Below are 19,562 nucleotides of genomic sequence, written 5' to 3' on the forward strand. Positions count from 1 at the left end.
TCAATCTGCAGAAATCCTCCTATCCAGTTCAAGCGTCTCGTCCCCACTCTGTTGTTAGAGCAGACAAATTGGTAGATATACTGTTCACTTCTTAGTCACATACAGAACAGAAGGCTCCCTGTGACATTTACCCACAATACTCTTCTTCACACCGCCGCCACCGACTGGACTCCCACTCGCCCCAAAGTGAAGATGGAGGATCGTGTCGACGGTTAGTTTGGACGTGGAAACGCGGCCAGCCACCTGCTGACAACCACAACAACAAAAAAGTGGCAGAATTCTTTGATTTACCGGCGCACAGGAAGTGACCGCCGAGCGGCGAGGCGAGACAGGAGCGGTTCGTCAGCACGAGGAGGAGCACCTGCGCCCGTCGAGCTACACACACGTGTGTGTGTGTGTGTGTGTGTGTGTGTGTGCAAATTGAAACTGTGTCTGTGAGGAATTGGCCGGGAGAACAATGAGACCGCAACTGCTGGGTGAAACATCAAGTATAATTGTGACACATTGAGGCTGTGCACAATATTCTTTTTGGACTGAACACCAGAAATCAACACCTTTGGGCGAAAAAATAATAAATAAATCCAAAGTATTTTGGCCCCACAATTCTAATGTTGTGCCAATATGCAACCGTTTTTTGCGTTATTTGTGTCAATCTGATGTGCAATATTGACGAGGCCTCCTGCGATCCCTGTGATCGCAACACCACGGCTGTCTATCTGGTAAAAGTAGCTCTGTTGCCATGAAGGGGCTTTTCAACCAGGGCTTTTCTGTGTGGACTTTGCATGCTCTCCCCGTGTATGCGTGGGTTCTCCCCCCGGTTTTCTCCGGCTTCCTGTTAGGTAAATTGAAGACTCTAAATTGACCGTAGGTGTGAATGTGAGAGTGAATGGTTGTTTGTCTCTGTATGTGGCCCCGCGATAGGCTGGCGACCTGTCCAGGGGGAACCCCGCCTCTCGCCCCAATGTCATCCGGCCCTTAAATGGATAAAGTGGTAGACGATGGATGGATATTTGCTCACATTTCTAGTGCCCTTTGTATGGCTACATTCTCTTGTCAAAAACTCTTAGCACAACTCTCACCCTCGTTGTTTCGTCATACTTTGATTTCCCTGCGTGTCTCTGCCTGGGTTAAGTTTACCTTTCGTTTTCCCCTCGTGTTTGCTGAATCTGGAGTTTGTCGCTTCACGTTTTATTTTGACATTCATTTCCTGTTCTCCTGTCTCTTGTTTTCTGTCACTCTACACCCCCCCCCCCCCCCCCCCCCCCAATTGTGTTTCACCTGTGTACAATTTTCCCTGCCTACCTTGTGTATATACAGTCTCTGTGTGATTCCTGTTGTCTTTGTCAGTTTGTCTGTTCTGTGATATCACCTGTTTTGCTGATGTATCCCCTTGTTTTGCTCCTTTTATTTTCCCCAGTGGATTACTTCACTTCCGTAGTCTGTTTTGTTTTTCGGTTTCTCCCTGAATTATAATACCTTCTTTTTCTCTGCACTTTGCATCTGAGTCCTGCTTCACCAGAAAAAGTAAATTTGAAGCGTGATTTAAAAAGAACGAAATCCGTCACCAGAACCACTTCAAAAACGAATAGCGTTGCCTCTGATTGTAGACTGGGGATGGCAATGTTGGGTCTGTGTTACAGTCATCTTTCATTTACGTCCGCCACTTAGGTCCAGACTGAAATATACAATACAAATACAAAATACTGCTGTGTATAGCCAATCAATTTGGTAAAGGCATTCATTCGTATTCTCCAGAGGATGAATCCCAATGACTTCGGTGATTTACAGACTTTTCCTCTAAAGCTACTGCACTCTTGATATTTGTGGTTTTGAGTGAAATGTCTATGGTTAGATTGCGATGAAATTTGCTACAGACATTTACACTCGCCAGTCGATTAATTGTAATGGCTTTGGTGATCTCGTCAAAGTATAGCCTGACAAGTTATGTGGAGATATGGTGAAAATGGGTTACGTTTGTATAATTTTCCAGTCTAGGTAGCACGTTAAAGTGTGATATTTTTTTTGAGGAAAAGGCTACAGAAATGTTGAATATCCCCAATAGGTTCTATTGTACTTGGTTTGTTTTGGATTCTATCCAAATATCTAAACTATGAAAATGATTCTGATATTTTTAGCTTTAGATTGGTGATCAAATAGTGTGTGTGTGTGTGTGTGTGTGTGTGTGTGTGTGTGTGTGTGTGAAATAGCAGTGAAGCTGCAACACAATGATTATCTCTAATCCCACAGCACGTTCTCTGGCTCCTGCGTGAACCAATAGGCATGGTGGATTTATTACATAACACAAGTAAACAACAGCAACACGATTAAAAGAAAGATAACGGAGACATATTTCTGCAATATCCCCCTTTCAGTGCATGTTATTCTCTCTTTTAGAGAAAAGATGTTCGGCTAAAATCACAGACCCATTTGTCCCTTAGTCCCGGAAGACGGGTTGCATCATTAACCAGAGATACAGTGCTATTGATTTATTTGTTTGTTTCATCTTTTTTCCTCAACACGCTGCCATAGCAGACCTAGGCACAGAATACTGCTGCCTTTAAATGGGTTTGTGTTTGCCGTGTTCACAAGAGGAGCCCATCTGTAGTTTTCACAACCTCAGACCTTGGAATATTTTTGTTTCTGAAACTACAGAGTATGCATGTATTTTCTAACACGTTTGAGGAAAAAGATTGATACTCCCAATGGCCTCATCTTTTCCCCTTTATGCCTTTGCGTGCTACCTCCAAGATCGTCAGCCTCTGTGGCTGGATGCCGACCATAATGTTGATATTATCATCCATGCATGCAGATGCCTATCAATCGTGTTCTGGGCGGTTGGAATATGCCCACTGAGTTTAATAAGTTCAGAGTTGCTGCAGCCAGGCCGTAACCGACCAACTTCTTTGAGCCGGCAGAGAAAAATTGGCTGTGTGACGTAGTAGCCATTTCCCACAGCCAACGCAACTCTTGCCCCTCAGGGCCCCATCGCCTCCATAGGACCCCCGAGGGACAGCGGAGTGTAACAGCTGCATATACGAGTGAACATGACTCTAAACTGCCTGCTCTCCCCTGAGAGGAGACAGCACACACATATCAACACACACACACACACACACACACACACACACACACTTCTCTCTCATGCATGCATGCACACACTATCACACATTAACCCTCTTACGCAACCATAATAATGCACACACACACACACACACACAATCAGACACGTGCACAGGTGAAGATGACGTACTAAATATTTATCGTGTGTACACGCGGATGCTGGCAAATATGGTAAATGTCCTTTATACACACGCACACACACAGAGTGTGCCATTCGGTGGACATTCTGACTTCCTGCCTGTCAGTCAGCGCTCCCTCTCACACCTCTTTAGCCTGGCGCATGACATCCCGTCGGCATGCCGTTGCTGTGGGTGTCAGCACTAATGGAGCCTTTTTCACCAAGCAATAAACTGTGGCGGAACATTAGCACCCAAGACGCAGGCTAACAACATACTGAATTGACGGGCGCCGACGTGCTGTGCATCGCTGAAAGCGCCTCCGGGGCGAGCCGGAGCGAGGCAGGGCAACAATTATTCTAAATATTAATATTCTTCTGTTTCTCGGGGGAGGGATGAGAAGAAGAAGAAGAGGAGCGAGGAAAACCAAGGCTTAGTGTGCACATCTAAGTCGAATGCACTCAATCCTTTATGGTGGAATAGAACCTCAATCAACGGACACATGTGGAAAACATAATGGGACAGGACAAAGCTATAGGTGCTCACGCATGCACTCATACACAGTTAAATTTTGATTTGCATGAATATTGTACAGATCTACGCTCATGCACACACACACACACACACACACAAACACACGCAGCTGCGACCCTGTTATGTTTCAGAACAAAAGAAGCACAGCCACCTTATTCACACCATGTGTTACACTGACAATTCAAAGTAACTTTGTGAAATGTGCACATTATGCCCCTCTCCAACAATTATTTTGTCTCCCCCTCTACACAACGTTTTTTTTTACCTCACCTCTGAGCATTGCCTTTGTCATCAGTTGCGAAACCCCTTGTGCCTCTTTGGAGTTGGTTGGACGAAAATGCTGTTCGCGTGGGTTTGTTTTGAGCATAATGACGCTGAAAACAAATTCAGTGGATCCGGAAGGCCATTACTTTGATGAGCTGGAGCCTAGGTTGTGCTGTGGCCACTTTGGCAAATTACCTGAGTGCTAGCATTTTGAGTTGTGGATTTTTTTTATTTTTTTTTATTTTTTAGCAGCAGAATTCAATTATACTTTCAAGTTCGTTTTGACATCCATCATATTAGCGAAGTTTCCATCCATTTTAAACAGGCGGGCCGCAGGAGCACGTGTTCATACACAAGCGCACGCGTGCACGTGGTCCTGACATATGGCCATTCATGCAGTGGGGTCTAAAATCAGAGACTTGTAAGTACCAGCAAACACTCGCGGGGGGTTGATTGGTTCAAAAGGATGCCTCCTGGTTGCCCCCCGTGTGTTTCTGGACATGATTGTGTGCCTTTACAACATGTTGACATTCAAATTTAATCCGCACTTGTAATTATCCAGGCCCCACCACCACAAGCAAAAATAGAGGCGGAGTGATTAAAACGGGAAAATCCAATCAAACATGCTTCTTATGACAGTGAACACTAACAATTACCCTCGCGCATGCAAACACAAGCACGTCCACGCACATGTACGGTTACACAGGCACATTCTGGCACACGTGTACCAACGACTATACAACCAAAACACACACACACACGCATACACACTACCACAACAATACTAATTAATCCAGATATCTTTTTCCCACACAGGATATCTTTGGCTTTCATCCCCTCTTCAATTAGATTGAACTTCCTACTGTTGTGTTAGTGTTGGGATTAGGAGGAATTATGGAGGAATGCTAATGTTTGAAATCCTCCTTTGCCTTTGACTTAACTGTATCAGCTTGACAGCTATCTGGCTTTTATATAAAGAGAAGTGTGTAATTCTTTGTGTAGGTGTGTGTGTGTGTGTGTGATGGGGGGGGGGGGGGGTGCCGCACATACAGCGTTAGCTGAACTTTCGCGATGGGCCTGGGCCTCGACTGGCTCGTGGTAGATAGGCTGGGTCCACGCGGACCTTGCATCACTCCCCCAGCTGCACTTCTTTTGGTACTCCGGCGCTGGGCTGGGTCAAAAATGAGAGCAAACGATTCTATAGATGTTTTCCGTGTGAACTTTGATCCCGTCTCTCATCTCCGCCGGGACTCTGACAACGCAGCTCCATCCTTGACTCTTGATGATCAAATAAAACACTACGTATCACATGCTCTCTGTTAACTGACCTGAATTTAAATCAGACATCTACTGCAGGTACATTAGCGAACCTGCTGATCTTCCAAGGTGATTACATGATCGCGATTAAATGATTCAATTAAGTATAGAATTATAGCTTTTCAGCGCATTGTTACTGCAGTCCCGGGAGTCGACTCCCAATGACTCCCACTGTTGAATCACTTATATATAGATATAGACGACATTAATATAGATCCATACAGGTCTTTTCAGTTATTCTGACTAATGTGTAGTGAATAACAAGTTAGCTAGGGACTTGTGCATGTAAGCAGAATGCGTTCATATTCCTATAAAGGAATAGAGTCAAATTAATGTTTTTTGTGTTTGATGAGACAATGACAGGGATGTATTCCATGACGGTTGCAATTTTCGAGGCATTACGCATGGAAAACGGATCACCAGAGTCACAGAGTCCTCACGGGGCAAAGTTGTGGAACCCGTGTGGCTCCACCATCTATTGTTTTGTTTTTTTGTGTCTTTAAAAGACATTTCTCAGAACTTTTTGAGATTATGAATACCCCCCCACCCTTCTATCCCACCCCATATTTCCACAGCAACCATATGCAATTGTACAGAATCAAAACTTGACTGTGTCAATATATTTAGGCATATGATAAATCAAAAGGTAACGAAAGAAAAAAAATACGTCAAAAAGGGAAAAGAAAAGAAACAAAACAAGCAAAACGAACAAAGAAAGTTAATAAAAGAAATAAAATAAGGAATCATAAAAATATAGACATATTAACACCAGGCTTTATCAGGTGAAAATTAATTGTACATGATGTGTAAGATCAGTCATTGTCTATTATTAATATAGTCCAGGAGTGGGGTCCATGCTTTCACAAATAAATCTTGATGACTCTTTCATAGCTTGCTATATCGGACATTAATTGATTTTTGAAAACCATACATCTGGTGTTCACAAGAAATAAATAATAAGGCACTGACCTTATTAATAATAAGAGACTGGACTGTTGGTTAGGGAGACACTAAACAGTTAATTTATCAAATGTATTATTTTATCTCAAAGCTCCTTAACCATATCACAGTCATATAACATATGTACTTTCTATTGTGACGTTTGTCCACGGATAAAGAAGACTGAAAACTGATCTCAGGTAGAGCGCATACCTCTGCCAAGGCCGAGCACTCGTCTATTTTTATAGTAGGAATGTAGAAGAAGAAAAGGACAGGTCTAATGACCCCAATGGATTTATTTGTCCTAAAACAAAGTGGGGGAAAAGAATCCTGGATCCACCCTTTAATCCGTAGCGAAATTTGATAGGTTCTTCCCAGGCCCCATCCCTCCGCCGAGTTTGGTGGAAATTGGTTTAACAGACGAACAAAGCAACTGACATTGGTTAGGGGGGGTTAGGGTTAACAAACCCCTTGGCAGAGGTAATTGACTTGTCCACCATGTATCAGGAAGAAGAAGAAAAAATGGTCGGCTATTCTTTGCTACGTCATTTTACTGTGTTGACACGCACAGAAAGAGAGAGAGAGAGAGAGATATTGGAGATTTGCCACTCCAGGACATTGGCGGGTAGAGATTAAATCAGCCTCTGAGCGCCTTGATCCCTGCCCCTCTTCTTTGGTTCTCTCTTGTTCTTCCTCGCCCCTCCATCTCTGGTCTAGGAAGTGCAGCATTGTGGATCTGAGGTCTGCCGGTCGATAAGCGGCGCCTCGGATCTGTCAGGATTTAGGCTTTATTGGTTTATAGTCGGGGGAAATGTATTTCCAGAACATCAAACGAAGCAAAAACCTCGATTCCGTAGTCTGTGCTGGGGAAAAACAAAAGTTGCTGTTCTCCCGTGACGCCGTTCGGCCACGAGGAGGACTGAGCGAGATATGCTAATGGGTCCTGAAACCTCTGCATGTGAGTCCCAGTGCAGGGAGGGTATTTCCATGTTCGCTGGTGGTTCTGAAATCTCACAAACACACAATCTCTTGTTCACTCCATATCTTTTTTCCTCATATCTTCTCCAAACAAACCTCATCTGTTTCTCCTATTGGGTCACACACACACACACACACACACACACACACGTGCGGGGCGTCATTTCCCTCTAATGCATCACTGACATCCGCTGCAGCCTGTAACATGTCTCCTCTGTCACCTGCTGACACCATCCTCCAAACCTCCACCAGTCTGTCAGCCGCCGTGAATTATTCATCTAATATGCCCATTTGACAAAGCCAGCCGCCGCGTTAGTTCGCCAAACATTACAGGCGGGAAAATTTTGTTTATCTGTCGCTCTGTGTCTCACTCCTTCACTTCCTCTTATTGTCTCTCCCCTCTCGTCTCCCCAGCTCTCCCCCTCTGCTCCTTGTTTTCATTTTTTTCTCACAAACGCCACATTCCTCCTCTTTATTGGCATCCGCTGTCACGGTGATTTGCCAAAGTGGATGTGACAGGCGGCCTGCCTTGTTCGTGCCTCTCAGAAAAGCCATACATTTGCTTCAACGGAATATGTGCATATAATATGCATGCTGTGTTTGACTGTACGGGAGTTGCATTTTCCTCTCTGCCATAATGTTCCGTCTCTTGTTTTTATGTCACTGCAAATATGTGCAAATTGCATCCCCGGCAAAAACACAACAACAACAAAAAATACATAGGTCTCTTTGCTTTTGGTAATCAGCTCACACCATTACGTAAACAGAGACATTACTTGTGCGTGTGTCATTACAGTTGAGCATTACAGAGGATGCTTGACTGCTGCTGCTTGACCCAACTCCGAGTGCCAAAATGCTCCTCTCCCTCATCGGTGTTTCAGTGCACTGAGGGGGTTCTGTAATAATATCAATTTGCAAACATGTAGCGGCGTCAGGCTACCGTTTCCAAGCACCATAATCTGTAGTCACATTGCACCGAGGTGCTGAGGTAATGGGGGTCATGACAGCCTGAAATGCTGCACATGTACAGCAGCCATCTCCCGAGCTGCTGGAGTACTTTCATATCCATTGAAACTCGGCTCAGCTTGAACCATTTTTTTAATTTAATTTTTTATATTCGTGACTGCTCTTAGTGCTAAAAGGCTTTTCAGTGAGTCATGCATTTCAGACTTTGACCCCCTGATTTGGCTGCTTGAACCTCAGGTGCAATCTAACATTTTTGTAAATATTATTTATTATGCCAAAAGACTATTTTCAGATTTGAACGGAGTGTATACATTTGACATTCCTTTATGATATGAAAGTTGTCTTTTTTTAAAAGGAGCAGGCAGCCACCAATTCTGCGATGGCTCACTGGTAAGCTTGCACACAACACTTTGACGTATGAAAGGATTTTCCTTTTAAACTGACTTTGCCAGGAAATATCTCTGAGAAATCATGTGGAACATGTCAAAAATATGGCTATGGAAATGCCCTTGAAATAGAGATTATGATCTAAAACACAAATTTAGTCCAGACTTCTTCTCACCTGCAGATCACCAAAAGACAAAGTCTTCCTTGGCCGAAATTCCACTTTTATTTTTTTTTTTACAATTTTCTCATGTGATATACGCTTAATGAAATTGAAGTCCCCTGACTTTAAAACGGCTCCAGCCACCACTGAAGCGAGTGTATTTTCCCATAATGTTGAGCTATTCCTTTCAAGAGAGAGAGTGTGTTAACCTCCAGAGACCTGGTGTTTGGTCCTCAGAGCCTGGTTTGCTCCAAGGCTTAGCCCTCCATTTACAACAAAACCCCCGCTGCAGCTCTCTTCTCCTAATGAGGGCTGGAGGGATGTTATCAGGGCCTTCGCTCCTCTCTCTTTTCTCTCTCTCTTATATCCCTCCTACACTTGCAGTCAGGCAGGCAGTGTTAAGTATCTCATCTTATTTTATCCTCCAGCCTGTCATCAATTTCAAGCTGTTCCCCTCTCATTTACAGTGGTGCCAGGCGATCCAAGAGATCCAGGACGCACATCAGCTGCCAAATGTGCACTTACTTTCATTTCACTCATCCCGCTCGGTGCAAAGAGAAAGTGGACGCGTGCCAAGCCGTCCACGGAAACATGCCGGTTCCTCAGAGCACATTTCTAGGTCATTTGATTCAATCTCATGTACCATAGAACTGTAATAATAGCAGAATATGTTTAAGTTGCCATCCCTTTCTTTCTGTTTCTTGTCAGCCCTGAAGGTGCCGTGTCATCACACCATCCAAATGGCCCTTTCATTTTTTCATCCGGACACGGACTCCCAGAAGAGGTCGAATGGACACATGTTCTCATACGCACAGAACCAGAGGCAGACGCGTCGTCTGAGATGCATGAGTTTGTAAAAATCAAAGTGCTCCACTGCTCCCTATAGGTTTATTCATGACAGTGCATTACTTAAATCCTCAGTCATCTCCAGCTCTCTAGTCATTTGCAGAGTCCGTCATTGACTTTAACTGCAACACACTGGAGATTTGCTAGTGACAGACCTTGATATCGTGTTTCATTTCTTCAAAAACAACATCAAATGATGCCTTGTATTCAGAGCAACATGCTTTATTTTGCTAAGGACTCACTTGAATAAATCCGCTGGATAGAATGGAGAACTTTAAAAGACATTTAGGAGAGGAGGAGATTTTTTCTGCCTGTTCTGGACATTGTCACGTCTGCCTTAATATTTCAAGTCAGTCTCATTTTTCTTGTCACGCTGGCTTTCCTGAAGCCCCCCCTCAATTCTATCAAGTTCTCAGTTTCTGTTCAAGGCACCTATGAACCTGCCTAGTCGTGTTGCTCTGTTCAGGCAAACCAGCGTGGGCCCGGCAAGGTCACCTTTGATGTTGGCTGGACTGTCGGAGGCCTTTTTTGGGGGGGTTCTAAAATTTCTCTCTCACTTTACCACTACATCTCCTGCAGTTTGTGAGAAATGTCAGCATCAGATCTTGCCAACGGACAACTGATAGCCTCAACAAATAATAGGTTGGGAATCTTATAACATGCTACATGGCCAAAAGTGTGTGGACACCCAAACTTTTCACCTTTGTATGGCTGTTGAACATGTTGATCGAACGTCATGGACGTTAATATGTTGCCACATTGAGAAATATTGGATAATTCAACCTCAATTGTTCAGATGAACTTTGCGTTTGCACAGGAGCACAATCATGTTGAAACAGTAACTCCCACAGAGTTTGAAGTGCACTACTGTTTAAATTATAACTCTATGATGAATCATGAACTACAGCAGGGGCACACAGGCATTACTGTATTTATTCTGCTCTTCAAAGCTTTCCATATTACTCTTTCTTTACTTGTAGGCAGCATTAATGGAATTCATTAGTGATGGAAGAGACTCTGAAATAGGGTTTTAATTAACACTTAATTCTTAAATTCTGCAACTTCACCCCTCATTTATTTAAAATACTTTTCCTGACAGGCTCAATCGACATTGTTTATATACACAAGCACGCACGCATACTCAGTGTTTCCTGTGTCCTCTCAAGGTAAATTTAAACTTTGCAGATCAGAACAGAGTGAAAAGAAAAATGTTTTGTATTTTCTACGCGATGTACTGCTCCGAGCCACTAGGTGGCGCTCTCTGCGAATCCATCTTTGCTGGTTATCGTCACATGACCGGAAGTCAAATTTCAAAACAATAGAGCAGTGGCTGTTGCATGCAGTATGTTGTGTTGTTGCCGGCTCATAATGGTTTATAGCGCCTTTAGCTGACACCTGTCACCGGCGGTGTGTGTGAGAAAAAAAGCTGGGGGACTCTGTCGCGGAGAGGAGCAGAGGACCCGGTCCTGGTGGCGCCGACATGGCGGCTCCGCTGCTGGAGTTTGAGACCGAGATGTTCCTGAGTCTGTTCGGCTGCGACGGGCTGCTGGTGGCGGCGGAGGGCATGGGCATAGACCGCATCCTGCTGCAGTTCATGCGGGTGTACTCGGAGCAGGGCAGCCTGGTGCTCCTGCTCAACACAACCACGCCGGAACAGGTCAGCTTCACTAGCCCGCTTCGGGTAGTCTGCGGACGACCTCGTAGTCAACCGGTTGCTAGGTGATTTGGGCCAGCGACGTGGCTAATGCATGTTTCAATGTGTTGTAAAGCGACAGAGCAGCGTACTGTACATGTGTCTGTACATGTGTCTGTACATGTGCCTGTACAAGTGTCTGTACATGTGTCTGTACATGTGCCTGTACAAGTGTCTGTACAAGTGTCTGTACATGTGTCTGTACATGTGTCTGTACATGTGTCTGTACATGTGTCTCTCTACATGTGTCTGTACATGTGTCTGTACATGTACATGTGTCTGTACATGTGCCTGTACATGTGCCTGTACATGTGCCTGTACATGTGTCTGTACGTGTGTCTGTACATGTGTCTGTAGGTCAGCTTCACTAGGTCAGCTTCACTAGCCCGCTTCGGGTAGTCTGCGGACGACCTCGTAGTCCGCCGGTTGCTAGGTGATTTGGGCCAGCGACGTGGCTAATGCATGTTTCAATGTGTTGTAAAGCGACAGAGCAGCGTACTGTACATGTGTCTGTACATGTGTCTGTACATGTGCCTGTACAAGTGTCTGTACATGTGTCTGTACATGTGTCTGTACATGTGTCTGTACATGTGTCTGTACATGTGCCTGTACAAGTGTCTGTACATGTGTCTGTACATGTGTCTGTACATGTGTCTGTACAAGTGTCTGTACATGTGTCTGTACATGTGTCTGTACATGTGTCTGTACATGTGCCTGTACATGTGTCTGTACGTGTGTCTGTACATGTGTCTGTACATGTGTCTGTACATGTGCCTGTACATGTGTCTGTACGTGTGTCTGTACATGTGTCTGTACATGTGTCTGTACAAGTGTCTGTACATGTGTCTGTACATGTGTCTGTACATGTGTCTGTACATGTGTCTGTACATGTGTCTGTACATGTGTCTGTACATGTGCCTGTACAAGTGTCTGTACATGTGTCTGTACATGTGCCTGTACAAGTGTCTGTACAAGTGTCTGTACATGTGTCTGTACATGTGTCTGTACATGTGTCTGTACATGTGTCTCTCTACATGTGTCTGTACATGTGTCTGTAGGTCAGCTTCACTAGGTCAGCTTCACTAGCCCGCTTCGGGTAGTCTGCGGACGACCTCGTAGTCCGCCGGTTGCTAGGTGATTTGGGCCAGCGACGTGGCTAATGCATGTTTCAATGTGTTGTAAAGCGACAGAGCAGCGTACTGTACATGTGTCTGTACATGTGTCTGTACATGTGCCTGTACAAGTGTCTGTACATGTGTCTGTACATGTGTCTGTACATGTGTCTGTACATGTGTCTGTACATGTGTCTGTACATGTGCCTGTACAAGTGTCTGTACATGTGTCTGTACATGTGTCTGTACAAGTGTCTGTACATGTGTCTGTACATGTGTCTGTACATGTGCCTGTACATGTGTCTGTACATGTGTCTGTACGTGTGTCTGTACGTGTGTCTGTACATGTGTCTGTACATGTGTCTGTACATGTGCCTGTACATGTGTCTGTACATGTGTCTGTACATGTGTCTGTACAAGTGTCTGTACAAGTGTCTGTACATGTGTCTGTACATGTGTCTGTACATGTGTCTGTACATGTGTCTGTACATGTGTCTGTACATGTGCCTGTACATGTGTCTGTACATGTGCCTGTACAAGTGTCTGTACAAGTGTCTGTACATGTGTCTGTACATGTGTCTGTACATGTGTCTCTCTACATGTGTCTGTACATGTGTCTGTACATGTGTCTGTACATGTGTCTGTACATGTGCCTGTACATGTGTCTGTACGTGTGTCTGTACGTGTGTCTGTACATGTGTCTGTACAAGTGTCTGTACATGTGTCTGTACATGTGTCTGTACATGTGTCTGTACATGTGTCTGTACATGTGTCTGTACGTGTGTCTGTACGTGTGTCTGTACATGTGTCTGTACATGTGTCTGTACATGTGCCTGTACAAGTGTCTGTACATGTGCCTGTACATGTGTCTGTACGTGTGTCTGTACATGTGTCTGTACATGTGTCTGTACATGTGTCTGTACATGTGTCTGTACATGTGTCTGTACATGTGTCTGTACGTGTGTCTGTACATGTGTCTGTACATGTGTCTGTACATGTGCCTGTACATGTGTCTGTACGTGTGTCTGTACATGTGTCTGTACATGTGTCTGTACAAGTGTCTGTACAAGTGTCTGTACATGTGTCTGTACATGTGTCTGTACATGTGCCTGTACGTGTGTCTGTACGTGTGTCTGTACATGCGTCTGTACATGCGTCTGTACATGTGCCTGTACATGTGTCTGTACGTGTGTCTGTACATGTGTCTGTACATGTGTCTGTACAAGTGTCTGTACAAGTGTCTGTACATGTGTCTGTACGTGTGTCTGTACATGTGTCTGTACATGTGTCTGTACAAGTGTCTGTACAAGTGTCTGTACATGTGTCTGTACGTGTGTCTGTACATGTGTCTGTACATGTGTCTGTACATGTGTCTGTACGTGTGTCTGTACGTGTGTCTGTACATGTGTCTGTACATGTGCCTGTACAAGTGTCTGTACATGTGTCTGTACATGTGCCTGTACAAGTGTCTGTACAAGTGTCTGTACATGTGTCTGTACATGTGTCTCTGTACATGTGTCTGTACATGTGTCTGTACATGTGTCTGTACATGTGCCTGTACATGTGCCTGTACATGTGTCTGTACGTGTGTCTGTACATGTGTCTGTACATGTGTCTGTACATGTGTCTGTACATGTGCCTGTACATGTGTCTGTACATGTGCCTGTACATGTGCCTGTACATGTGTCTGTACATGTGTCTGTACATGTGCCTGTACATGTGTCTGTACATGTGTCTGTACTTGTGCCTGTACATGTGCCTGTACATGTGTCTGTACATGTGTCTGTACATGTGTCTGTACATGTGTCTGTACATGTGTCTGTACATGTGCCTGTACATGTGTCTGTACATGTGTCTGTACATGTGTCTGTACATGTGTCTGTACATGACATACAATGAATTCGTGGTGGACTTCAATGCTACACCAGGCAACGTGATCTTACAGATAACAATCGTCTTTCAGGATTCCTGGATGATTCAAGTTCAGAGTTTTGCACGTACTCTCCTGCCGCTGCAGCCAATGTGGAAATTACAGAGAGCCTGTTTAGCAAAAAAACGCTCTCTTGCTCGTCCTCCCTTTCTCAGGAGTATTTCACAGAGCAGCTGCGGGTGGAGGGTGTGACCCACCTGCCCAGGACGGTGACCAGCGACGTCCAGAGCGCCGAGCGTTACACTGTTTACACCGAGGGAGGAGTGCTGTTTGTCACCAGTAGAATCCTGGTGGTCGACTTCCTCACCGACCGCATCCCTGCTCATCTCATATCAGGTCAGAAGACTGTCTGATCACGGCTACAAGAAGAGCATTTGTTTGTGTACTTGTATTTTTTCTTTGATACTGTAGTACCCTAACCTTATCACTAAGATCTTAATGTAGGGTTAGTAAATTATACAACTGTAGTTTTAACATATGAGTGATGAGTAATCTTAAAGACACAACCCAACATCTAAATGTAAACACGTGGGAGGCACTAGATTGAATGCTTTCACAAAATCACTGAAAGGGCTTTTAATATTGAGACCAACAAGAGAGATGACAGTTAAAGCTAAGTTTTTTTTCAAATGTATTAAGCAAATGTATTGAGAAACAAAAAAACATAGATGTTTTTCCCTCTAGATTAAATTATTTGGTTGTATATGCAGAATAAAACGTACAGTCTTGATTACATATTCAAGAAAATAAAGATCTGCTGAAATAAACATTAAATGTAAATATATATTTAAATGTTCCAGTATGTTGCCACAAAAGTAGTGGTGGTGTAATCACAAACTTTATAAGAAATGTATTTATTTCTGGTTCTTTCACTGCATTACATTCTACAGGTCTTCTTATTGTAACATCTTTCTTTACCAACACTTCAGGCATCCTTGTGTATCGCGCCCATAAAATCATTGAGTCTTGTCAGGAGGCCTTCATCCTTCGTCTGTTCAGACAGAAGAACAAGACGGGCTTCATTAAGGCCTTCACTGACAAGGCCACAGCCTTCTCCTCCGGCTTCTGCCAGGTGGAGCGTGTGATGAGGAACCTCTTCGTCAAGAAGCTCTACCTGTGGCCCAGGTACTGCAGGACGTACATTTTGCATGTCAAAGCAGGAAAGGGGTTTGCTTTCCTCATCCCTTTTTACCATTGCTCCCTTAACTGCTTCATTCTACAGGTTCCAAGCATCAGTAAACACAGCACTGGACAGGCATAAACCAGAGGTGGTGGAGCTCCACGTGTCACTGACGCCAGCTATGAGGGCGATTCAGAGCTCCATCCTTGACATTATGAGCGCCTGTCTGAAGGAGCTGAAACGCTACAACCCTACCCTGGAGGCTGAGGACCTCTCACTGGAGAACACACTAGGAAATGCTTTTGAAAAGGTTTGATCCTGTCACTGACATATGACACATTAATCCACAGTGGCACTGAATTAAACTCCAGCCGTAATTATGTATTTGATTAAAATGTATTCACTGTCCTCAGAGGATTTACTAGAAGTGGATGAACTTTATTGTCGGAAGTTGCATATGAGCCCATCTTACTTTACCCAGACCATCCGTCACTACCTGGACCCCCTGTGGCACCAACTGGGAGCCAAGACCAAGGCCCTGGTCCAGGACCTGAAGGTGCTCAGGGTTCTCCTGCTCTACCTCACCCAGTACGACTGTGTCACCTTCCTCAATCTGCTCGAGTCGCTGCGCTCCAGCCAAAAGATCTTTGGCTCCAATTCAGGTAGACTAGATCGCCTCATCTGCTCTGCGTACATATAACGTTGTTGTCAATGTCCATAATTCATATTCAATATCCCCTGATTGCATCTGCTTGTTGTTGTATCAGGGTGGCTGTTCCTGGACTCCAGCACCTCCATGTTTGTGAACTCCAGGAGTCGGGTGTACCGCATCAGTGAGAGCAAGAAGAAACTCAAAGTGGGAGCAGAGGCTGAGAAACACAAGTTATCCTCAACCTCAGGTGACCGGCCAGTGAACAGATCTCTGACGATGTGTTCCTCCGAGTAGATATGTGTTATCGGTACGCACATGTATGATTATGATCATTAATCACTGTGTGTGTTTCAGAGGTGAAACGAGACCTGGTGCTGGAGAAGAGCCCGAAGTGGGAGGCTCTAACTGAGGTGCTGCAGGAGATTGAGAAGGAGAACAAGAGCCCTCAACATGAACCAGGTTAATGTTCACTGTTGTTAAAAGCATGACACTATGTCCGTCATGTCATCGGTGCAATTCGATCTACGAATTTACACAATGTACTATAGTTACAACATTTCATGGATGCTACTTTTCAAATTTTTAGAAGGTGGTAGTTGTACATTAAACTAGCTAAGTAATAAGCGAAAGACCCAAGAGAGTGAAATGTATTTTTCTCCATGAACACGTTGTTATGGATGATGGTGGGGGAGATGTTCTGCCAGGGCTTGGTTTGAGTGAGAACCCTGGCAGCGGAGTTCTGCACATACTGGAGCCTAGTCCAGTTTACTTACAAGTTGGACCTAGAGAAAGCAACATACATGTTTCATAATGTTTGGTATAAATAAAGGCCTGTAGTTTTAAATTGATCTTTTTTATATTTTTTCTAACTGCCCAACATGTTGACTCCAGGTCGCGTGCTGATCTGTGCGAGTGATGACCGGACTTGTGCCCAGCTACAGCAGTACATCAGACACGGCTCCGATTGGCTGCTCAACCGACTATATGCCCGCACAATCTGTAAACGGGATCCTGCTGCCGCCGCCTCCCTGGAGCTTGATTCTCACAAAAAGGGAAAAGGCTGGCCCAAAAAAGGAGCCAAGGGGAAGGAGCCTGCGAAAAAAAAGAAAACCTCCAAGAGCAAAAGCAGACCGTCTCTGACCCTGACCCAGATGGTTGGGAAGGAGGAGACGGAGGAAGCAGTAGTGCTGGGCAGCAGCGGAGACGAGGAGGAACTAATGGAGGAGGATGATGAAGAAGAAGGACAACTGAAGCTGGATTTGTCTTCCGATGCTTATTATGGTGTCCTGAAGGATCCGCTGACTGTCATCCACCCGCTGAAAGGCTGCACGGACCCCCACAGCTTGACACGGGTGCTGCACGAGGTGGAGCCCAGTTTTGTGGTGCTCTACGATGCTGAAGTGAGTTTCGTCCGACAACTGGAGATCTACAAAGCTAGCCGGCCCGGGAAAGCGCTCAGGGTGTATTTCCTCATCTACGGAGGCTCAACGGAAGAACAGAAGTACCTGACAGCGCTCTCGAAGGAAAAGAAAGCCTTTGAACACCTCATCAGGTCAGGAAGTGTTTCTTTACGATGAACTACACACATGGTAGTCATTGATCGATTGATGGGTTACCGAGTCTGGTTCTCATTGGTGCTTGTTTGTGTAATACTGCAGGGAAAAAGCTACTATGGTCATACCAGAGGAGAGGGAGGGACGAGAAGACACCAACCTAGATCTCGCTAGAAATTTAGAGCCTGCAAATGCCACAACCAACACCCGCAAAGCAGGTATGTCTGTTTTAGTTAAGTGTATGTTTATTCTATTTATTTCATTCTCTTTGAATTTTCTTGACGGTTTTCTTGAATAAACGTTTCCTTATCATGTATTTCCATATCCTGTCCAATGACCAGGTGGCCAGGAGCAGACCAGTGAACCCTCACGAGTCATTGTGGACATGCGTGAGTTCCGCAGTGAACTCCCCTCCTTGCTGCACCGCCGTGGACTGGACATCGAGCCTGTCACCCTAGAAGTTGGTGACTACATCCTTACCCCGGACACGTGTGTGGAGCGCAAGAGCGTCAGTGATCTGATTGGTTCTCTGCAGAGCGGCCGTCTCTACACCCAGTGTCTCTCCATGACCCGCTACTATAGAAAACCAGTGCTGCTCATCGAATTTGACCCAGCGAAACCGTTTTCCCTAATGGCCAGATCAGATTTCCGTCATGAGATATCATCAAATGACATTTCTTCAAAACTCACCCTACTCACCTTGCATTTCCCCCGGCTCAGAATACTCTGGTGCCCCTCGCCACACGTCACAGCCGACCTCTTCAAGGAGCTGAAGCAAGGCCGCCTGGAACCAGACGCCGCTGCAGCTCAGGCAGTTACAGCTGAGTCGGATATAATGGCTGAATCAGCAGGGCTCTACAACCCCGGACCTTATGACTTCCTCTTAAAAATGCCTGGGGTCAATACAAAAAACTACGGGGCACTGATAAGAAATGCAGACAGCCTGGCAGATTTAGCCAAACTCAGCCAGGTCAAGCTTGCTGAAATACTTGGAAATGCTCAAAATGCTAAGTTACTGTATGAGTTTCTGCATAATGTTGCTGATGTTCCTGCTCCTGTGCAGAAGATCAAACAGACATCGTAGGAATAAAAGCAGAGATTCTGATTCATCTGTAAAATTTTCTAAACATCAGGATTAGTCCTGCATTGTAAAGATGAAAGTGTCTCATATATATATATATATGTACTGTGTCTAAGTCTGTGTCAATTTCATGTGAAACTGCATATTATATTAATGTGCATAATGAATTTTTGTATTTTGGAAACTACTCTGCAAATGTGTGCAAAATGTGGGACTTTTATTATATTCTTGAAATAACTTAATAAAGAGTATGTGTTGTATGATTTATAATGACCTGTTATTTCAAGATATAACCCCTGAACAGCACAGCTAGTATAGTCTTAAAGCAAACTCAAAATTAGATTCAAAACATAATCTATTCCCAGATATTCTACTTTTGATGTCATTTTTTGTTTCCCTTGTGCAATACTTTCCAAAGTACTCTTTTTCAAGGTTTCTTAATAGACGTACTGAACTACGGTTAAAGCCACAACCACCTCTGATCATGCAGTTGCTGTTGTGCTCATGTTTTTCAACGCTGTCCTTCAGCGTGTGGCTTGGTACTTGCCGCCAGTGGTCCAGCTGTAGGAAATGTTACTTTTTATAACTGTCTTTGTATTTTTTATGCACAGTACATACAGTACTTCACGTAAACGCTTAACTAAACCTCTTATAGTGAAGAAACGGAAACAAGAGTAGCAGGACTATGTCATCTATGTTTAATTTATTCTGAGAGTTTATGATGTCATGATTGAGGATGATGTAACTCCATACAGTAGACATCTACCGGCTTCACGTTGGCAATTCATAGAGAA

General features: G+C 44.4%; 1 protein-coding gene across 1 annotated transcript; it reads left to right on the plus strand.

Annotated features, from left to right (window-relative positions):
* Positions 1-10,809: 10,809 nt before the first annotated feature.
* On the plus strand, positions 10,810-19,033 carry ercc4 (excision repair cross-complementation group 4). Its single transcript, XM_047327460.1, has 10 exons — positions 10,810-11,284; positions 14,518-14,698; positions 15,292-15,487; positions 15,585-15,792; positions 15,964-16,144; positions 16,250-16,381; positions 16,489-16,593; positions 17,026-17,686; positions 17,793-17,905; positions 18,029-19,033. The coding sequence occupies exons 1-10, from the start codon at positions 11,108-11,110 to the stop codon at positions 18,769-18,771; spliced, it is 2,697 nt and encodes an 898-aa protein (XP_047183416.1). The 5' UTR covers positions 10,810-11,107; the 3' UTR covers positions 18,772-19,033.
* The last annotated feature ends 529 nt before the right edge of the window (positions 19,034-19,562 follow it).

The sequence above is a fragment of the Scophthalmus maximus genome, chromosome 16, assembly GCF_022379125.1.
Source record: "Scophthalmus maximus strain ysfricsl-2021 chromosome 16, ASM2237912v1, whole genome shotgun sequence".
Taxonomy (NCBI): Eukaryota; Metazoa; Chordata; class Actinopteri; order Pleuronectiformes; family Scophthalmidae; genus Scophthalmus; species Scophthalmus maximus.